The sequence below is a fragment of the Protomyctophum parallelum genome (genome assembly GCF_964188405.1).
Source record: "Protomyctophum parallelum genome assembly, chromosome: 20".
Lineage (NCBI taxonomy): Eukaryota > Metazoa > Chordata > Actinopteri > Myctophiformes > Myctophidae > Protomyctophum > Protomyctophum parallelum.
Genome location: NC_139718.1, coordinates 34610213 through 34633730, shown reverse-complemented (window position 1 = coordinate 34633730; position 23518 = coordinate 34610213). Strand labels below are relative to the sequence as shown.

At 43.5% G+C, this 23518-nt stretch overlaps 1 protein-coding gene across 1 annotated transcript in view; it reads right to left on the bottom strand.

Moving 5' to 3' along the window:
* The window catches only part of kif6 (kinesin family member 6), a gene marked incomplete at both ends in the record, with an annotated part of 109274 nt that overhangs the window by 12100 nt on the left and 73656 nt on the right, over positions 1-23518 (bottom strand). The window contains 7 exons of the mRNA XM_083791695.1: positions 1000-1115; positions 3538-3648; positions 4518-4568; positions 5909-6000; positions 9153-9291; positions 9859-9946; positions 11915-11965. Of these exons, the coding sequence (XP_083647821.1) occupies positions 1000-1115; positions 3538-3648; positions 4518-4568; positions 5909-6000; positions 9153-9291; positions 9859-9946; positions 11915-11965 (648 nt within the window). The remainder of the gene's footprint in view (positions 1-999; positions 1116-3537; positions 3649-4517; positions 4569-5908; positions 6001-9152; positions 9292-9858; positions 9947-11914; positions 11966-23518) is intronic.

The following is a 23518-nucleotide window of genomic DNA, read 5'->3' as shown; positions in this document are numbered from 1 at the left end:
TAAACAGTATTGGTATTGAAATGTACTTCAAAAGCAAGAATGTACTCAATATGCAGAATGTCCTGTTTCACAAGTTCTCAAATGTACTACAGCATTTTTCTTTGTTGAAAATAGCAGATCTACAAGCTCACAAGCTTCACTCGGCCACACCACCATTCCCTCACCACCAGCAGCCCTGCAGCGTAGTCTGTTACTCACCTGTTGTTACCTCCATCATCAAACTGTCTCTATAAAACTAAACTGCACTCTCCGATTGTCAACAGTAACGTAACTGAGCTTGTAGATCTGCTATTGTAGAGATGCTATTTTCAAAAGCTCTTTATACATTTTATAGCCTATGTTGTGTAGCTCTGCTCCATAGCTCTAATGCTGTTGCAACAGCATTAGAAAACCTGTGAAATGGGACATTCTGTACTTTCTACTTTAAGTACATTTTGATAGTGATACCAATACCAATAGTACTTTTACTCAAGTAAAGTTTGAATTCTGGACTTTATCTATTGTTTTGCAATACATCACACCACCACTAGAAGGCAGTGTGGAATGAGGAATGTAAACAGTGTGAAAGGTTTGTGTGTGTGTGTGTGTGTGTGTGTGTGTGCTCGCCGTCCGTCCGTGTGTGCTCGCGCGTCCGTGAGTGCACGTGCGCGCGTGCGTGCGCGTGCGTGTGAGAGAGAGAGAGAGAGAAGGATTGGGATGCTTTAGGATTTTGACAATTCCGGTTCTTTAACAGTTCCCTTTAACAATTCCTATAGGGGGTTCCAAATGGAACAAATGGACTCTTACGGGTGGAGTTACATCCTTGAAATGTTAACGTAACGTTTGAGAACCATCGTTATTGTGATTGTACAGCAGACGTGAAGTCCACAACATGCCAGCTCTGACAGCGAGATGAGACCGGTTCTGGAAACGGTTCCAAAATGTGATGGAACCGATTCCAGTTCCTCTCGAGGTTGAGTCCAGGTTCGGAAAAGGGGGCCAAGAGAGGAGTAGAGTTACCTGTCCTGTTGAGTAGGTTCTGTCTGGCTTTGATGAAGGCCAGGATGTCGCTATCCGTCTGCTGGTCTCCAGTCAGTGGGAAAGACGATGATGACAGATCAGTAGTGGAGAGGGCCCTGAAACGTACAGTGTGGCCACAGTGAGCCCGGAGCCAACACTACACCACATCAGTGCTTCTGAGATATTTTCACGTGGGGCGGCTGTGGCTCAGGAGGTAGAGCAGGTCGTCCAATGATCCGTGGGTCGGCCAGTTGGAATTCTGGCTCCTCCTGTCCACATGTTGAAGTGTCCTTGGGCAAGAAACTGAACCCCATGTTGCCTCAATTGAGTCGGTCAGGTGCGTGTACTGTTCGCCGCTTCACCTCCCAATGTGTGGATGAATGAACCATTGTAATGCTCTTTGAGTACTTCGAAAAGCACTATAAAAATGCAATTCATTATAAATGTATTATGTATTTGGCCCGTCTCAATTTATTAATATTTAGTGCCAGGGATTTGTCGTTATAATATAAAAAATAAATATATTTTTTCTCCTAGCCCCCTAGCCCCCTCCCCCTTTGTAGATCAGCTATTTGAGTATACAGGGTTAAGGTGATTAAAGCCCCTGCTGTTCCACGGGCTACTTTCTTTGAGAGTTGAATAAGGACTTTATACGGCAGTAATTTACAGCAGTGCGGCGACCGTGCATATGGCGGTGGAGGGAAATGATGTCATATATTCCAAAACCACACTGGTTTATATTAAATCCTGCCGGCTTCTTGATATAGGTCTGCAGTGTTTCTCAGGAAAGGTCAGAAATCAAAGAATAAAAGAAAAGACTAACTGTTGCCGGGTAAGTATGTACATTACATTTGAGAGCCCCTCAGTCCAGCTCGTGTTGAGCAGCACTTTGAAACATGCTCAAGTGTCATTGTCATAAAGAAATAAACCCTATAAGCCAGAATAATGTGTGTCGAACAACGCCATGGTCACTTTACAGCTTTTACATCCACACACGTTTCTAATAGATGTTTATAATCTAGGAAATTCAAGCACCTTATATGCAATGATGGTCAAACCGTTCTCTTTGTTGATTATTCGTTTTTCACATTTTTGTTGTACAGTATATAGTAGGTATCTATATACTATTCATGTGTGTCCAGGACAGTGTTTGACCGTTTGGTTTCAAACTTGCCGTGTGCGTCTCATACAACCCTGATATGAGGTATGCAGGGCGGAACGTCGGACAAATTCGGACGAACAGATGGTTTCCGAGAACCGAAAAATCACAAATATCTGTATCGCAACATAATGAAGCGACTTATCAATAGAGGTTTGTTTTTTTCATTAAAAAACAACCTCTGTGGAAATTCCTTTTGTCTTCTTGGCATTTTATTTGGCTTAGTACGCAGTCTACGCACCTGATTGAAAAAAATTAATCCAATCAGATTGTCCAAATATTGTCCCCGTCGCACAGAAACCTCTTATCTCCATAGTCTAACCTTTTGTTTATCTGTAAATTAACGCCCTACTCGATCACGTAGCATATCCGCACATTTGGAGTTAGGAGGTTTGAAAGGTAAGTGGTTTATTGGCCAGTGCAGACAGAGGCGGCTTGGCTGGGAACCGCAATGTACCAGCTTCACTTCAACAAACGTGTATAGATGGAGGTATGTATGGAAACAATGCCACCTCTGTAGCTGTAAGTGACTGCATGAGAGGAACAACGACACACATACAGTAGACACACGTTATGCATTGAGTGCTTTAGCGTGCCCATAAAAAAGGTCGTTTCAGCGTTGGTGTTAGCCCATTAAAACCGGGAAAGCATCCGTGTCGTTTAAAATATTAGCCACATTTCGAGCTTTTGGCTAGCCGAAAATAGCAGATCACTTCGTGGCGTGCCTATGAGCTTGTAGATCCGCTATTTTTTTTTAAATAGTGAAAATGTGTGCAAAATCTATATTTGAATAAAAATAAAAGCAAGTTTTTTCAGAAAACTGTTAGGATTTAGAAGGCAATTACAGAATCGGCCTATCAAGTCTAGAAGGGTTAAAGCACGACCGACTTTGATTCGTTAATATAGTTTCTAGACATTACTTCACGAAGACGTAAAAAATGTACGGCCGTGTTCATAGGCTGCACAAAAGCACTACACTGAAACCTATAGAAGCCCTAGCGCCGGGGCTGAATGTGTAGATCCATTGGGATGCCGTCAACAATGTGTGCTACTGTAATTTGATGACCCGGTAAGTTAGATTGAGGGCCGGTGCCAAATGGTTGCGCGCGCGCGTGTGTGTGGTGTGTGCACGGCACAGCACGCTCACTGTGGACACACAAATACACATACTGTACAGTACACTACTAGGCCTAATAGGGCAGTGGTCAAGTCAATCATATCTAGGCACACCTGTGAACAATTTGCTAAACTTTGCATTCAATTCAACTTTCAAATCTTTGACTATAAGGATGCTATAAAATAGGTTGAAAGTGCACACACACACACACACACACACACACACACACACACACACACACACACACACACACACAGAGTACCTCAGCTCTGATGAAGGTGTGAATGCGGTATCTCTTCCTTCCTGCAGTGGTCTGCCTCTCCAGGGCGGTACAGCCGTCATCATGGTGGACGAGGTCTTGGGGATAAAGTTCCTAAAATATATAAAGTATCAACACATTTTCAACCGTCAAAGACTGCTTGAACTCTGACTAACTTTAGATCCTTTTTTAGCTTGTAACAGTGTTTTGTAAGTCTTTTGTATTATTCATGGTGTTGATTGTAAAAAAAAATCAATACAATCAACACACATTTTGTAACAATAATACAAAAGACTGGTTTGTACGTGAATGGCCAGTAGTCACTTGAGTGGCAGCGACACAGCATGCCGTTTGACTTCCTCCTCCCGACAGGTTACTCCAACGAACTGCAGCGACCATTGAAGCATCTATTCTTTTATATCTATGATTGGAGCGACCCCAACTGTATCGTGGCTCGAGGGCGGGAGTGCGGAAGTCACTCTGCCACTGGCCATAGTGGCCAATCACGTGCGTGTCTTTTCCGGGTCTTATCAATTCAATTCAAAGGACCTTTATTGGCATGAGAAAACAAACGTTTACATTGCCTCTGACTGCATGATCTAGCGAACATCCCCTTCTGCTTGGCAAAGCTTCCGCGTGCGTCACAGAAGCTTGCCCTCACTGTGAGATACAGACGCCCCAGAGCTGAAGGAGGCGTCTACCTTTCTATGTCTATGGTTATCACAGATAACCATAGACAAGATTTGTTTCCTCTGTAGAGAACAGACACACCAGGACAACTTAAAATTAGTCCAAGCCACATCGTCTTTATTATCATGGCTACAGGCATAGTTAAAGATGCTACTGCTGCCAACATTAAAGCATTTGAGTAATCGATTTGACAGTAGAGCCTCGGTTAAACGTTTGGACCTTTTCAGATACATATCAATTTGGGGGTCCTTGACATGAAGACGTTTGAGAATGGCTGGTGTAGTCCAACTGACCTGAGATCTGCTGCAGAGGGAGCGGTGCTGTCCGGGAGGCCCCTCGCGGTGCTGCAAAAATATTTGGGACATGGTCGTGTCAAACAACAACTGATACATCGCGAAACATGAACAAAGCCTTTTTGGGGGTCCCCAGCCAAAAACATTGAGAACCCCTGGTGTAGAGGGAACAAAGAGCAGAGTGAGAGGTCAGGTTTACTAAGTAGTACTGATGGTTTAAGTGGTTAAATGTCTGAAAAATACACATTATCGTGAGTCCAAAATACACTGATGATCATGCGTTCAAAACGATCTGGAATCTATGAAAAAGTTTAAGCTGCAACATAGTTTCATACAAAATGTAGTGGGTGTCCCTGCTTCATCTCTCTCAGTGTGGGGGTCCTTGGCCTGAAAAACATTGAAGTCCTGGAAGGCTTTTAGTTTTATTTCCATGCACAGGTTTGTTTCGCATCAACAGGATTCATCAAAGTGAGGAATTAAGACCCAAGGTCTCAGCGTTTTCCACTGCAGCTGCTTTACACCACAGGAGGGCGCTACAACACTGAGTAGCATGCATTGTCGAGCCAATGTTTATTTCCTTCCCCCTCACTCACTCAGCCTGCATACATCTTGGTCTGACAGGGAGAAATGTTCAGATCCTTGTTCCGTGACAACCATTAACTAAGTATGTCATTCTGGCTTTAGTTAATGCCATAAATATACAAAATGGCTGTCACTTTATGTTTACACAATGGGCACACCAGGGAGGACCAGTGCCACCATTATCACGATCAAATGACAAATCACACGATGCATGATGTCCCCAGAGCAGTAAAATACACATTGTATTAAGACTTCCACAAGGCTTTGAGGCCCGGCTTATCAGCACAGGAAGTTATTCCTCCAAATAGTTGGATAAAATTATCATTAAACAATAAATGTGCAAGGGAGTTGAGAAAAGCCCATTAACTTTCAACAGTGTTTTTGTTCAGCTGTACAAAAAAGAAGAAAAAAGAAAGTCTGAGAAGCAGACACTGTCGTAGATCAAGGGATATTTCATTTGTGAGGATGATATTTGTTGGCTGGTGAAGACATTATTAATCAATACGTTGGCATTGGTTGGCAATAAGCTAATGACTCACACCTTGGCTGGGGTTTGGAGTCGGACTGAAGTGCTCACTAGCATGACTTACAATGAAACAATGGCTGTCTGGTGACACTACTATTCCAGATAACAGCATGCACTTGGTTTCAAAGTATGGCTGGGAAGACTCATGGATGGCTGGGAAGTCTCACGCACGCACGCACGCACGCACGCACGCACGCACGCACGCACGCACAGACAGACAGACAGACACACACAGACACACACACACACACAAAGGATGAGTGTGAGTGAAATGGATCTTTACCTAAACACTGGTGCTGCGTGTGAAGACGGCTGTAGGTCCCGACCAGACTGTCCAGATCGTTCACATTTGGCCGTGGCTCCTGACTCAGATACCTGCCGAGGAGTCATCATCATCATCATCATCATCATGACCTTTATTTAAGCTCGGAGTACAACTGAGGGGCAGGCCCTCATTGGTCACCAATGGTCATTTTTAAACGACAGAAATACCGCAGCGCATAAACTCATGGTTTCTGTCTTTCCCAAGTATTCCTGTGGTCTATTTACAGTTCCATAACCTCTTAAAACGTAGAATGCCATCAATCGTCTTACTCATGTTTAATCCATTACACGTGGGGCTGTTTTCCCATCGACCGGGGCAGCGATCGTTTGGACATGTCCACTGGAACTCATCGGACACTGGCAAGCAGTGGTGCAAATAAGTAACTGGGTAAGTACATGTACTGAAGTACTGTACTGGAGTACAATTGTGAAGTATTTGTTTTACTTTGTATTTCCAATTTGGAATACACTTCGACTCATTTCAGAGGCAAATATTGTACTTTTTACTCCACTACAATTATTTGAAAACTTTAGTTACTGGTTACTTTGTTAAACATAACCACTTAAGCCCTTTGTACTTTGGCTAAATGAAATATTTTCTAACGATTTTACACATTGTATACATTTAAGAACTTGTGAATGGGACATTGTACATATAGTAATGAGTACTTTCTACTTGTGGTACTTTAAGTACATTTTATACATGTTTTAATACTTTTGTACTTTTAGTACCGTAAATTGTTAGTAAATACTTGTATCAGAGTATTTCTACATTGCAGTATTGATACTTTTACTTAAGTCAAATACAGTATGTGAGTACTTCTTCCACCAGTGCTGGAACTCAACGGACACTGGCAAGAAACAGGCCCAGGCTTCCTGCTTGTAAAAGGGGAAAAGAACGGAATCTGCACACACAAGGTCTGTCTGTCTGTCTGTCAGACTTCCGTGATTTCTTTCCCCCCCATTTGTGATTCAGAAATAAATCCCTGAACCTCTGCTTTTGGATAAGAGAGGGATAAGATTTCCTCTTTTGGTGAGATCAAAAACACAAAGCCAACATGTAGGACAGGCCCAGAGAGGAGTCTGCTGGTCAGATGTGTCTCCGTTTCATGTCTGCTCTTCTCTGAGGGCTCGACTGTGAAACGTGCACCCCAGCTGATCAAGGACGATAACGACGTGCACGTGTGTGTGTGTGTGTGTGAGTGCTTGCGTGTGTGTCTCCAGAGTAAAGGGAGCACACAAGAAAAACTGAATTTAACGCTGGGAGTACAGATATACAACCAAATGGATCAGAACGGGTCCATTCGATTCCATTTGGATACTCTCAGAGTTACAACAAACACATGGGATTTTACCGTGTGCAAGAGAGATAGACAACGTGTAGCCGTTGTGTGTACAGTATGTGTGTATGCGTGTGCGTGTGTTGTCTGTGTGCGTGCATGTGTTTGCAGGTTTACACGTTCCTGTAAATCAGGGCTTTCCCCAGTCAGATTTACTGTACAAAGCTCACGCACTTGGAAGTTTGAGACGTGCTCGTAATATTTCTTTGGAAAACACGTCCCAGACAACGTGGCTTTTGTCCATAATAGCACCGTTCTTGTGAAGTTGTTCCTGTGAACATATATTGTTCCTGTGAACATACGGTATATTACATACTGTACAATTTAATGCTACAAAAATGCCATTCAGGATGGAAACAATATGCTGGCTCCTGTCTTTTCCACTCCACACTACTGTGACATCGCTGGGTGAAGAAGTTCCTGGCATTAGTGGTTCTCAAAGTAGGGTCCTTCAGTGGGTTCCAGGGGGTCTCCAGCTAAAATGATTGATAGTTAGGAACCAAATGGACCCTTATACTGCTCTGGGAGTATACAAATGGAACAAAATGGAACCTTTTGGTTCCATTTTGTACACTCTCTGAGTTGGGATTTTGTCAGTGTCCCAGTCTCAGAAATGTAAATCTTATCAAATGGTGGTCTGTGTGGCCTAATGAAGATCAAACTGGGGGGGAAAAGGTTTGAGAAGAATGCCTGCCCCAGATGAACATGCCGTCTGTGTTAAAGGCCTTGACGGCTAAAACTACGCGCTGAATGCTGATGGTGCTGCTGTCTCAGTGCTATGATCTGGTCTGCAGACTCGGGCTTCTGTCTGGCTCTGTGAAATGTGTCAGCCTCCTTTTGTCTCCCAGGCAGCCTCTCTACCCCTTCCGCTATGGCCCCAGATGGGCAAGGACTGGCAGGACGGGTTAGACGGACGGACCCACGGACGCTCTTCCAGACAGCTCACCCGTTATGAGCCATGGCGTTTCAAACATCGTGCCAAGGAAATGTATATGAATTTGGCCACCGACCCCCATCTGAAACTATTTTGTGCCAGGGACCGTCAGAAGAGAAGATTTGTGTTTAAAAGAAAAAGCTTGTAGAGCTTGTAGATCTGCAATGTTTTAATAGCCAACGTATAAATGGAAACCGTAAAGTGTTTGTCATGCTGAATTAACACATTTTATGGAGGACCACCTGGAGCAATTGCAATTTCTACAGATGGTCAATGTCTGCCCAAAAGTTAATTTCATGTGTACTACTGTACAGTACGTTGCAGTTATTAAGATACAAATAAAGTTTCGATGTGGTAGGAATGAGATGCAACACCATGAAAAGAAGATACACTTGCTGTTATGGGGAACAACTTGGGAACAGCCACAACTTATTTACTTATTTCCAGTGGACCACACACCGGAAATACGCTGTCCTTTTGACTGTTGTACAGGTATGCACCTGCATTCACTTGTACATGCGGTTGCAAAGTACTCAAGAACCAGGAAAACCTTTAGGCCACAATCTGTACTATATTCCTTTTCTCTTTTTTTTGCCATTCAGGGCATCCGTACACTCTTGAGTGACAGATAACGAGCTAAAAGCTGAAAGCAGACAAACTCGCATTCCCAGTAGTAGGCAGGGGTGAAAGTGGATTGAGATTCTTGCAAGTACTTCTTGTACTTCTTGTACCCCACAACACGTGAGCTATTTTTGTATGAAAGTGGGAAGTGACATGAAAAGTATTATCAAGACCTAGCTTGTGACCAAATAATAACTACATTGAATCCGCTGGTTTTTCATATTTCAGGGAAGTAACGCTCGTGGACATGCAAGGTCTCTCCCCCCCCCCCCCCGCGTCCGCACTAGCTTCACGCGAGGGTCGGTCACCTGCGCGTTGGACGCCTCCTCCCGACTCCACCACTCCTGGAAGTCCTTCTGCAGCTTGACCTTTGCCCTCTCCAGCAGCAGCTGCAGGTGCTCGATCTCCGTCTTCATGGCCTTCAGGCGGCCGAAGGCGCTCTTGTAACTGACGGGAGACGCGAAGACAGAACGGCAGAAACGTCAAATTCGTCATTTTTTTGCCCCGCATCGGCTGCGTTCAGTCACACCGAGGAGGTTGTCAAGGTGTGTAATGGACTGCTTGCCATCAGTGGTGAGTAATATTTCGTTATAAGTAAAAGTCTGGAATTCAAACTTTACTTGAGTAAAAGTACAAAAGTATTGTTATGTTATCACAATGTACTTAAAGTACCAAAAGTAGAAAGTCTTCAAATATTCAAATATAAAAATCTTCATGCGAAGCATTGTGACCTTGTAAATCGGCTATTTTCAAATAGCCGAAATATATATTAAGGCAGAAGTGGTTAATGCAATGTTTTGTAATAATAACTCTATAAAATAACCAACTAGTAACTAAAGCTTTCAAATAATTGTATAGTGAAGTAAAAGTGCAACATTTGCCTCTGAGGCTGTAGTGGAGTAGAAGTAAATGTACTGAAATTGGAAATACTCCAACGTAAAAGTACCTCAAAAAGTACAGTACTTGAGTAAATAGTACACTACAAGTGCTTGCCATCATCCGTCCTGTACTCACGTTTTTCTCTCCCGCTCAATGTCTTTGCGCAGGCTTTCTTCTACAGGGTCCTCCTCCTCCTTCGCTTGTGTACGGCCCTCTGATACGCCTAACAATAACATACAATGCAGAAACCACGTTATTTATTTTACAGTCTGAGGGGAAGGGATGTCTTAACGCTTTCCTGGTCTTTTCCTGGAGGTTTTCTGACTGAAAATGCATGTTTTTCGTTCTCGGTCGTACTGTACGTCAGTGGGTCTTGTAGATCTTTTTTGAGGGGCCCCTCCAATGCATGGCTTTTGAAGATTATGTCATATGGCAGCCAAGTCTATGGCCTTTTAAATGTTTGTTTAGAGCTCTTAAGAAAAGAAAAATCGAATGGCAGTTTGTTTAGGGCAGCAGTTAAACAAACATTGACGACGCAACATACAATGCAGAAACCACGTTATGTATTTTACAGTCTGAGGGGAAGGGATGTACAGATGTGCCATTCCAAGTCTTAACCCTTTCCTGGTCTTTTCCTGAAGGTTTTCTGACTGAAAATGCATGTTTTTCCCTGCAGGTTTTCTAGAATTAGCAGTATAATTAGCAATTCTACTGCTTTGCTACTGAAAAGAAGTGTCCAGCAGAGGAACTCTATATCTAATCAGGGAATCTGAATAGAATTAACATATAGCACCTTGGCAAATGTTCTGTTTCTGACAATGCACTGACAATCTGCTGAATTGCCAATGGCGCAGGACATTTCTCAATTTCTCAAACAGCACATGGCAAACAATGAGGCATATATGATATATACACTCACTCACTGCGAAAAATGCTCCAAATAGAAAGAAAAAAAAGACTCCGGGGAGTATCTGGTGTTGTACGCGCATTCGTGTTGTGTGTGTGCATGTCTATGCATTTCCCTCTAAAGAGGGCTATTTTAATAACCAGGATAATGGAAACCAGGCTTTTGCGAAGTGTTCTCTGATGCGGGCATCCAAATAACAACTAAGACAAGCTTCTTGGCGTCAGAACAGGAGAGATATGTTTGTATACCCTGAACCAGATTCCCCTGTACTGTCAAAGCGCTGACGTCACCGGCCATAACAGCCAGCCAGCGGGGAGACGTCGTTGCCACCCAGACTTTGGTCACTCTCCGCTGTTCCACACACCGAGGGCTCGACTGCAGCCGCTTTCAAGTGGCTGCTACTGAGCACACAGCAAAGCCTCTGTTGTGCACAACGTTTTCTACAACTTTCAATTGCGCTCGGTGGCGTACACAGTCGGCGGCGGTGAAGGGCGCTTCTCAATTGTGGCCGGCAGGCCGACTGTGACTGCTTCAGTGACTCATGAATGAATGAATGGGCGCAGCGAGCGAGCAGCGTTCTGAATTTTGAGTTTTGAGTCGACATCAGGGTCAGGGACCCCCAGTAACTCCATATTTAGTTAGTGGGTCTTGTAGATCGTCTTTTTTGAAGGGACCCTCCAATGCTTGGCTTTTGAAGATTATGTCATATGGCAGCCAAGTCTATGGCCTTTTAAATGTTTGTTTAGAGCTCTTATGAAGAAAATATAATGGCAGCCAAGTCTATGGCCTTTTAAATGTTTGTTTAGAGCTCTTAAGAAAATAAAATAGAATGGCAGTTTGTTTAGGGCAGCAGTTAAACAAACATTGACGACGTGAGACGTCATGTGGCCGATATAAATACAGTGGGAGCCCCTCACTTCACGCAAGTGTGATTTATTTTGTTGCTATTTGCCGTACAACGATGTACAGCATAGCGTCTGTCGGTTGGAAACCTCATTATGTCCAAATCGGTTACTTTTCAGGATTCCAATTAAAATATAGCAAAAGTAGCAGATCTACACGCCACGTTTGGAGTTTGAGGATATGGTACTTTAGATTATTTTTGTGACACTGTAGGATGATCAAGTAGGACATTAATTTATGAAAAAGACAGGAAAAAAAACAACGATATAGGTAGGTATAAGAGGTTAATTTCCCAAAGTGTCCAACTGTTGGCCATGCTGTTATGTCAGATGTCTGGCAACGTTTTCGCTGCACAGAAATCCACCCACAAGGTGAACTTACCACAGGCAGCTCTCTGCATCCTACGCACCTCCAACTGTTTCTTCAACTCATCTGAGAGGGGGAACAAACAAAGAGGAAATGAATGGGAGTGAAATAGAGACGGACATTTAGATAAACGTTCAACTGTGATCACATTTATTGCAATCTGGCTCTTTTCATATTTTCCCTACAGATGACATTCATATGCATCACAGATGAGTTCATGTGGAGCATTAACCTCTTCAGGTCAACTCATATTTATGATGAATGATAAACGATTTGAATACGTCGGACTTGAAAAGCTACAGTCTGTACGTTTTATGTCCTCTCCAGCCAGAAAGAGGTAGTTCGAAGAACTTCGAACGTGTGGTAAACCAAACATTTACCACCACCACCACCCCCTGGCCATTAGTTTGGCCAGGGGGCGTGCTCTCTCCTCCGCGTCATCAGCGCCCATACCCTAGCTAGGTGGGGTTGGCGAAAGGGCTTTTCTGTGTAGAGTTTGTGTGTTCTGCCCATGTCTCCTAGGCCCCAAAGACATAGCTACCCTCCCAAAAAACATGCACTAATCCTGGTCTACTCTCTATACTGCCTCCCCCTGGTCAGCAGGGGCAACTTCCACACGCTACGTCCAAAAAGAAAAATCTGTTACGTTGACATTTCTAACGATGTTTCTAAGTCTTAATAAAAGATTGTAGATAAGCCATTATTGAACATCTGAAATATAAAATAGGTTGGTGGTTAAACTGCTTGTGATGCTATATTGAATTGTAACCATTAAATTGCTGGGGACACCTTTGAATGCCTTCTAAGACCCCTGTGGGTACCCCACTTTGAAAAACCAAAGTGGGGTACCACACAGATTGGTAAAAGAAATATATGCACATGTTTGCATATAATACACAAACATATAATAACAAAAAAGAAATATATATATAATAAGTTGTGGATTGCAGCTTTAAAAAAGGCCTTTCAACAGAGCCATCTGTGTCCAGATCCACTCCATGCACCGCTGAACGTCATGGGGTCCAAGTGGTCCAGCGCTGCAGCGTGACCTCGGCTCTAATACAGCCAGTCAATACGATGCAGCCAACAACAAGTCCTGTCAGCCAACACACATCTATTACGCCCACTGTGTCTCTACACAAACACACTGCTGAGAGGGAGGAATTCATGGAAGACACAGCAGAGCTTTGAACCTGTGATTGGGGTCATGGTGCGTGTGCGTGTGTGTGTGTGTGTGTGTGTGCGTGTGCGTGTGTGTGTGTGTGTGTGTGTGTGCGTGTGCGTGTGCGTGTGCGTGTGCATGCTTTTATTACTAGAAGCGCTCATGTCTAACGCCACGCGTCCGTGTTGTTTCTCTGTGAATATTGTGTATACAACGACAGCAGACAGAGATATGTCTTTGGCCACGTACGGACCGTGTTTTTTTCCGTACTGGAACTGCAAAAGCTGAGTTGAAAAGACGCAGAGGTAAAGTCAAAGATGTATCACGGCCACAAAGCACAGGTGTAAACAGTACTTTCGAAACATTCCGAATACATCAAGTAAAAGTAAGACAGAGTCACGACAACTTCAGTTCACTTCATGTGCCAGTCCAATGGCGGCTCTTCTACATAGACTTCTATTGGCGAATAGTGACAAAGGCCTGGACCGGAAGTTGACGGAATGCATTGGAGTCTATGGGCTTTACAGTGACAAACCAGTTACATGAACCTAAGTGGCCGGGCTGTTTTCTGCCCCCCTCTATGTCTTACTCTATGGCTCTGATCACAGTCTATGACTTGGCCAACCGATGGAACTGTGCATAAAGCTTTGTGCACGGTCAGTGACGTATCACGGCCACAAAACAAAGCACAGGTGTAAACAGCACTTCCGCATACTCTGAATACATCACAGTCTATGACTTGGCCAACCGAACTGTGGACAAAGCTGTCTCCATTGTATATATACTGTAGATACTTGTGAGGGCCAAATGTCTCTACAAGTATTATAGTAGAATTAGGATTAAGCATTTAGAGGTTAGGTTTAGAGTTATGCCCATGGTTTATACACATGCACATCAGCTAAGTTCAGCTTTAGGGTCAACAAGCAAGGAAAAAAAAGAAAATAAATCCAGTTTTATTGGTCCGTTTTACGAATTTGTCCTGTTTTTGTTTTATGTTTGTTTTTTGTCTCCTGCCAAAATACAAAGGTATTTTAGTTTTTGTCTGTATTGTACCGTTGCTCCCCTTCCCCTTTCCCCAAGAGAACCACAACGGAAACAAGCCTAACGGCTTTCTTGTGACTCTATCCTTTTGAAATGTATTTTTCAATAAAGTAATCAATCAATCAATAAATCAACACCAATGGCTCACCATGCAACTCCTTGCAACCATTTGGTTGAAAGTAGTTGCATGGTGCCACTTTGGTGTGGTTTGGGCTTAAGTTAAAGCGCTGATGCTCTCACGACTATAGTACCGGTAATATGGGATTCAAATTCAACAGTAGCAGATCTACAAGCTCTCTGCTGCTACTTGTGTATGACACACTGTAGTATGAACAAGTAGGGCGCAAATAACAACAATATAACGATAAAAAGGTAAAATACTGTATGGAGAGTGTGTGTGTGTGTGTGTGTGCGCGTGTGTGTGTGTGTTGGCCGGAGGCAGCAGCAGCAGCAACATCGTGCTGCAGAATTAACCACTTTGACAGCCTTCTCTTCTCCGTGATGCTTCAGGAAGGAACACGGGGGCGGCGCCTTGGATCCACGCGAGGACGGACCCGTTGCCTCTCATGTGGCAGAAATATACAGGGACAACACATGGATAAGTCATCTGCACAGCAGCAGCAGCAGCGCGATGATCCCGCAGCGCTAATTCAAAGCTACCCTCTGGAACCTTCCTTCCTTTTTCTGTATCCCACATTTGAACCCGTGCGTGGTCTCCTCCTGTGCAAAGTGCTGAAGTTTTAACCACTGAGCTAATGGAAGAAATAGAACGTTGACCTTCAGATGATTGATAATGGTACCGCTTGCCACCCGGTTGTGTCGAAAAAAAGACGTCTCAATAGATGATACAGCATTGTAACATACAGATCAGCCACACAATATTATAGTCACTAGTACAGCTTAAATTCTCAGAGTTACAAATAGATACATTAACACTGTGTATTTGAATGTGTACTACAGAGCCTATCCCTTCCCAGCATTTCGTCCCAGTAGAATCACTGAATTGAGTCACCTGGGGAAAAACTGACAACTTCTAAGTATGTCAACACTAACTAGGCAGGGATATAGTTCACTTTAGCATCAAATATAACTGGTGATATATTTGTTTTGGAAAATAATAATATATAGTATATTCTGATGGAAATACTGCTATAGTGTCCAGTAACAGGAGTCTCCCTGTCTCTTTAATAAAAAGTAAATACATGTTCAGGGGGGATACCACTTTTGTGCATAGAGAGAACCCGTCCCCAACAAAGATCATTTATTAGTTTCATTTGCTTATGATGTAGAAGTTCTCTCTCTTGATGGGAACTTATTTTATTTTATTTTAAGAATAACATTTTATATTGTCCAATCTTATGGTAGAGTATGTTAGGACAAGAATTGGGGTGGTTGTATTTTGTCTCCCTCTGCTCTTCTATTGAGACATTTTAGATGTCAAAGGTCATGTGGCATAACTAGCGTGACACACGACAACACAACTGCGTTGGGGCCGAGAGGCAAGGGGGGGCACAGGGTCGCCCAGCCGTCAGTAAAATAAAATGATAAATACATATAGAGATGCAATGACAGTTGACTTGACCAAAGGTTGGCGGCGGTGCCCCACCCCCACCAGCCTGAGTGGGGGCCTACTGACGTCTAGTTATGCTGCAGACTCCACCATGGCCCGTAGCACTTGCCCTAGCCTAGCCCCTTAGATAGCACTTTATGTAGACTCAGATAGTATTTTAGACAGACTTATAGCTCGTTACGTAGACAGCACTAGAATTGCATTTTATGTAGTCATAGCACTTTATAGTACACATGTATATTGTATAATATATAATATAGTATAGTATGTATAGTTGACTGATATATAGCTACTCCACTGTTACGTTCTTAGTTTATATATGATTCATGATAACTACTTTTTATATATGTGATGTATGCCATGCTTTTGTTTTTGCTTAATGTAAGTCGCTCTGGATCAAGAGCGACTGCTAAATGCCTAAATTGTAAATTGTCTCACCTAGACACAGGATCTGACACGAATATTGACCTGATGGTCATTAAATGTATCCCCTGAGCAAGCAGGCAGGCTCTATTAGCTCAATCAATGGTATCAACACCGCGGGATCATTGTAACCACTATATCCATTCATGTTGGCTATTCAAAAGCAGCAGATGTACAAGCTCACAGCGTGTCACGAACATTTTGAATAATTTATTTTAACGAATTTTGGGGCGGGTTATGCTTTAGCTATTGAAAAATAGCAGATCTACAAGCTCATAGCGCGCCACCGAGTGGCGCGCTATGAGCTTGTAGGTCTGCTATTTTTGAAAAATAGAAGAACGACTGACATAGAAACATAGCTTTTTCAGAAAACTGTCAGGATGTAGAAGACATTTTTTTAATCTGATCTCAGGTCAGAATGGGTTAAAAATAAATCTTCTCTTTTGGGGGTCCCTGGCACAAAACATTTTCAGATGAGGGGCCGTGGCCAAATGCATGTCATTTTGGGGAGTCCTTGCCTTGAAAAAGTTTGAGAGCCACTGCTGCAGAGTACATTTTGGGGGGTGAGATGTCTCTGCGGTCCCTTAGGTGTCTGACAGTTGTAGAACTCACTGTACTGTACAGTTGTTTCTGTAATAACGGTCCTGCTGCCAATCAAAACCACCATGTCCAAGATGTCTCATGATGAGACATCCAGACGGAACAATAACACACCAAAGAAAACGGTGGAAGCAACGCATTAGACTGACTTTAGTCTTTTAAAATTGAACGGGGACTTTTTTCTTTTAGGCCGTTTCTACAAATGGCAACTAAATCAGTAGTTCTCATACTTCAAAAATGTGACTGTTTCTGACCGAGGCTAAAGTCATTGAATTATTTTTTCATGTCATATGAAAGCAGGGCTTCAAATTGACATATTGGTTGTTCAGTTTGACCCACCAGTTTTGGAGATATGGCTTATAGAGTAATGTCTTGCAGAAAACAGCGAGTTGAGAAAGGCTTGAAATGTTCACTACAGACATGCTGTAGTATGTGTGTAGAGTCTGCCTGTGCTATCAACTCATTTTGGATTAAAAAAATAAAAAAATAAAATGAAACAGTTTTTCTCATCTCCTGAACAGTTAGTCTTGCCACCGTGACGGTCTCAAAAAGAGTCACAAATGTTCAAAAATAGCAGATGTACAAGCTTGCAGCATGGCATGAAGTAACGCGCTGCGAGTTTGTACATCTTGAAACTCTAAAATGACAGATATGCTTTCTTGGATTGAATGGGTTAAAAGAGTGAATTTACAATACTGTAACTGCTGTATTCTAGGGGTTCTGGACCTGGGGGTCGAGACTACTCTTAGGGGTCGCCAAATTATTTTGGGGGGGCCCCAGATTATTTTGGGGGGTCCCCAGATTCTTTTGGGGGTCACCAGACACGTAACTTTGGGAAAGTGTCATAGTAGCTTGTTTACAACTGAAACGGACTTCCTGTGCATAACTTCCTCTTCAAAATAAGAGCAAACTATGTGCACTGGCGCATCGGTTGTGTGCCCCCCTGAGTATTAATAACATCTAAACATCTAACATGTAAACACAACATGAACATAGTACTCTTATTATGCATATCGCATTCTCGCCGAGAATTATTTTCGAGTTAAACCCCCCCCCCCCCCAAAAAACCCCCGAATGGTTCAAGCCCATTAATTAAGATTCGAGTGCCAACCCTAACGAGCGAAGGTTCGAACCCTGAATGTTCGGGGACAGCCATAACACATAAACACACACACACACACACACACACACACACACACACACACACACACACACACACACACACACACACACACACACACACACACACACACACACACACACACACACACACACACACACACACAAAACCTCTAAAATGAGATGATGCACCTTTTTTATCATTCCAATAAAGGTACCGTACTATATACAAACACTTGACGTACATGTGAACAGTTTGTGGACTGTCCGTCTGTCCGTCTGACTGACCGACCGCCAACCAACCGACCAGCCATAGAGCCGCTGCCCGCTGGTCGCTGTGCTCGACACCACAGAGGTAATCTGTATCTTTCATTACTCTTCACAAGGTCTGTGAATCAAAACGCAGGGCTAGGCCACAATTGAAGGTTATTGTAGACGGCGCTGACAAGGATTAACGGTGCGAAACCTCGCAAACGACACCGACGTAAGCGTAAGCGTTTTGCCAGTATAGGAGCGTCGAGACGAGACACCCCCTTCGCATAAAGTCTTGCTTTCTGCCGGAGACGGCGTGAGGAGATAGGGTAGCTCGTTTTGAGCCGAGGCTCCCTGTGGCTTGACGGTGTGGTCAGGTGGTCTGACCCAGTCGTCTCCAACAGACGCCAGGGTCTTCAACAGGCCGTCGGGCAGAAACCACTTATGTCCGTAGTTGGTGTTTTTAGGTACAAAATTAACGGCCTACTCGGTCACACGACAGCGTCACACAAAAAGTAGCAAAAAGTAGCAGATCTGCAAGCTCGAAACGCGCCGCTTCGCGCCGCATTTCGCGCTTGTATATCTGCTGCTTTTGCCATTTTTTTGTATTGGAATCGTGGAAAGTAACAGGACATAATGTAACGGGACATTTTGGACATAATGAGGTTTCCACCCGACGGAGACGGTTTTCCGAAGTGCACCCGAGAGGGCAGAAACAACGCTCTCCGATCCTATCCGATGCCGCGACCCCTCGACTGATGTACGGCCTCTTCCTCTCCTAATAAAATAACAGGATTAAGAAACACTTAGCGGCACCACTGAGTGGTCTGAACCCACGCTGACCTGGCGACGCTGACAGAGTGAGAAAGTGCAGGGAGCGAAGCTACAGCCAGCAAGAAAAACACACAGGGGCCAAAAAGACTACCGGTGTGGCTTACAGCTGCCATGGGTACAGAGCCATTATTTAGGGTGCGCAGAAAGGCCTTCCAACTACCACCAACCATATAGTTCTCTGCTCGCCTCTACTCCCTTCATAATCAATAGCAGAACACAGCTAATTTTCTTTGTTTTGTACAGTAAATAATTCAAGGAATGGACTATAGCTTGCCCATAATAAGGTAAGAAAACAACCCAAACCTCTAAAAAAGTGGTCTTACCCTTTAAGACTAGGACTCAAGTCTAAGAGATACAGGTCACCTGGTCTGTTGGCACAATCTCCCACCATGCAGCAGCACATAGCAAACATCTTAGACGGGCCTCTCCCCTTGGGCTCAACCTCCTTCCAGTAGAAGGTCTCTGGACTGAATTTCCACACGTCATTGAAGGTCTGTTTATCGTTGCAGCCACCAAATATGTACAGCTCTCCCTTGTAGGTAAATGCTGAATGAAAGTAGCATCTTTCTGGAAGAATCTGTGCAGAAGATGTGTTCAGCCAGTGGTCGGCCTCTGTGTCAAACACTCTGATGGTGTTGTAGTACTGATCCCCCCCAAATACAAACATCTTTGTCCCGATGATGGTGAGAGAGTGACATGATGAACCAGGTGGGGGAGTTCCTCCGGTGTTAATTAAAGACCAGACAATTTGCCGGTGTCCAACTTGTACATGTCGTCAGCGTGTCTATCCTTGTGGCTGTATCCTCCATAGATAAACATGGTCGTCAACACAATCTGGTGATGAACGTCACACACACGTTTGAGATGCACACACGGATGGTGAAATGCATTGGCCAGCGTGTCACGTATAGCGTTGCAAACAAACAAGAAAGGTTCTCATATAGTGGGGCCCGGGGACTCCTCCGACCTAAATGATTGATAGTTGGGAACAAAATGGCAACTTACAAATCTGTAGCTCTTACATTTGTATACTCTCGAGTTACATGTGCCATGTGGCGTAATACATAAACTGTGGGGATCCTTGAAATGAAAAAGGTTCAAGAACCACTGCTGCAGCCACTTCAATTTGAACTTTACAGAAGCTCAAGTGTTTGCGCGCACACCATTTATCAGGTCCTGCCGTCAAGTGGAACGTCATGTGATTGATGGTCCAGCTGAACAACCCGGCACGCTCTTCTATTATCTATTCCATTCCAATAATATCAGCAAAAACTAGAAAAAGTGCCCTTCTGGGCACAGGTCTCCACCAGGAGGATAGGAGTGTGTGTGATGTTTGGCAAAATGTTTAGGAGTAATATAATATATATGTCTTTTTTGGTTTGTTTGTTTTTTGCAACAATTTTCTTCATTTTGTTGAGGAAATGCATGCAGAGCCAGATCACTCATAGCATCTCTGAGGATAGAATTCTGGATGAGCAACATTTTCTACAAAACGGGCCACTCCTGAAAACTTTGGAAGGCAATCTTAGCCAATCAGGGTAGAATCTGAGAAATCCAACAGACTCTCGTCTTGATCACATGACTACAGAGATCATGTGTACCGACTTGCGTGAGATTTGGATGAAATCTGTGCGACTAACAAACAATGTGTTTTGCAGAAATCAGCCTCATGGTGGCGCTATAACTGGCAGATGTGGAGGGATGCAGGGGAAATGTTTTTCCATGGCCTCTAGGGAGTGTGCATATACTGTATAAGTTGTATACAGATCGATGCAGTTATAGGTAAAAACAGGAATTGCCCTGTTATAGCGCCCCCAGCCCTCCTTTCCCTGTAAATATACCTGTTGATGCTACTGAGATTTCTACCCATAATTTGATTATAATGTATTACTGTGATACATTGAGTACAGTGGACCACAAAATATATATGTGGAATGTCGTCCTCGGCCTTGTGGAAATGTGAGTGTATAATTTCACGGAAATTGCACACTGTATTTGTGATGTGGCATTTTGTTCGAAACGGACCAATCATGTGAGCTTTGGAAGCCAATCATAGAGATTGGAAAGATGGGAAATGGTGCAGATCCGTGTTGATCACATGACTATGGAGATAGTGTATACCGAATTGTGATAGGGCTGCAACGATTCATTGTAATCGAATCGATTATTCAATTAGTTGTGAACTAATTTAGTAATCGATTAATTGAATCGGCAACTAATCACTAGAGTTTTTTGCAATTTATCATAGGTGATTTCCTTCTTAACCATAGGTTTTCCAGTGTGTTCTAAACTAAAGTGGAGTGATCCATCTCTCTTCTCTTACAATCTGATGATAGTTGCACAGTAGCGACTTTAAAGCAAAATATGACACATAACGATCAAGAACAAAACATATGGCTTGAATATTTATTTTTAAATGATTTGAGTTCAGAAGAGTACTGTTCCTTCTAGACTGACACATGTGTAGCTATTCTTTAATCAAATGTATGCAGTCAGAATAAGTCTAAAGACACCATGAGTTGCTTTAATTAATTTAAATTTAGTTTGTCTTTTATTTGAATAGCAGCCTAATCAGCAGCTAATCAAATAGTTTTTTTGAATGAATTATATTTTTTGTTAGAACATGTCTAAAATAACCTAAAATATATTTTTAAGGTGATAGCTAAATAAGTGTCATAATCTGATTAATCGATTAATCGTTTAAATAATCGGCAGATGAATCGATTATGAAAATAATCGTTAGTTGCAGGCTGCAGCCCTAATGTATGGATACAATGTGTACGAGTAATCTGCAGAAATGTGTTTTGCCTAAATTGGCCTCATGGTGGCGCTATAACAGGCTGTTGAGGAATATTTGGGGCAGAGGTTTGTCGTTGGCATCCAGGGAGTGTGTGTGCAAAGTTTGGCATGGATCGGGCCAACGGTGCCAGAGATTAGCTGGTAACGGACGGACGGAAGGAAGGACGGACAGACGGACACACACACACACGGACGGAGTGCAAAACATACTCTCTCCCCATGCCTTCGGCCTGGTGGAGACAATAGGCTCTCTGTGTTGAATATCTGCTGGCTGCCGCTCAAAACAACACGAGGATATCTCACTGATTGAAGTCAAAGCTTTCAGCAAATCACGGCTGAGCTACACCAGGCTTTTTGCACGCGTTTACGCGCACACGCGAGCCCCGCGTACACGCACTTAAAATAGGACTGGACCTAAAAGCGTGTGTGCGTATTCGCGTAAACGCGCACAAAATCGCCCGGTTAAAAAGAAAAGCCAATCTACAAGCTTGTAGATCGGCTATGCTCGCCATTTGATGTACAACAAACTATATAGTTTTTTTTTAATGGTTAAATTGTCATTACCTCAAACTAAAACAACTCTCAAACCTCACGAGCCGCTCCGATCTTGACAGGCATGAGAAACATTCCTGTGAAAGAGTGATCGATTTGCGTACGTGTCGTCTGGTAGGCGGCGTGCGGTGCGCTCCCTGCAATCTTTACTTTCAGCCCCTCCGGTCGGTCGCCCTTCCAGAGCGGGGCTGCGGACGAAAAAAATTATACAAGAAAACGCTGCGACGTCTTCCAAACCACGCAAGGGTTTCCCCCCCACAACCGCCAGGAGACATGCCGTGGTCGTAAGGGGCCGGTTTCATGCTATAAGCCTCGACAAATATTTGCCAATTCCTGCGGCCCGGAGGTTAAGCACGATATGCCGCACCGATGACCACAGAGACATCCAAAGACCATCCATACTGCTATGTAGCCTATAGGCCTTTTGGTCCTCATTATATCACAAGTCTATAAGAGGGGCAAAGTATATCGTCGCCGTCAATTGGAAATGGAATTGAAATGTTACGGTTAAGGTTAGGCATATAGTGTTAGGTTAGGCATTGTGTTTGTGAGGTTAGGGTCAGGGTAAAGGTTAGGTAAGGCATTGTGTTTGTGAGGTTAGGGTCAGGGTTAGGCATAACCATGCCCACCTGGAAGAGGGGATTCCGTACACTATGCGACTTGAATGTCAAGTAGCCTCACGCTACAGAAACAGGAGATAGGCTCCTGCCCCAATTGGCCACATGGCGCAGAACCCAAGTTGGTTCCCAATGTTATAAGACATTCTTTAGCACCTAAGATGGGACACTTGATTAAACATAGCATGAGGATAAGGCTATACACGGACAGAATGGTTCTGCTGTCTACATCGTGGTCTCATGGGCTGGCTCTTGCTCTGAGCGAGGAGAGCATTGTCTGGGACCACATGTCAAGGTAAGCACGCTGCATAAACCATTCTTACGAGCAGCTGACAACATTAGCCGTGCAAATAAATTACAGACACAATCACATCGTACGGTATGGCCCGGAGTGGTTTTGAATATTCACCCAGGCCTTTGGTGTCTGCTCACTTTACTATGCCCATAACGACTGCAGGCAAGGGAGAAATCCTTGGGACATTGCAACTTACCGAGGTGTTTATAGCTCACCCGTACAAAGCTGGACTGATGCCATATTATCGTCTCTGTCGGGGGGAAACCTCTTATGTCCAAAACGGTTAGGATTTTCAGGATTCAAATTCAAAGGTATCAAAAGTATAGAAGATCTATTGCAGACCTGCTACTTTTGA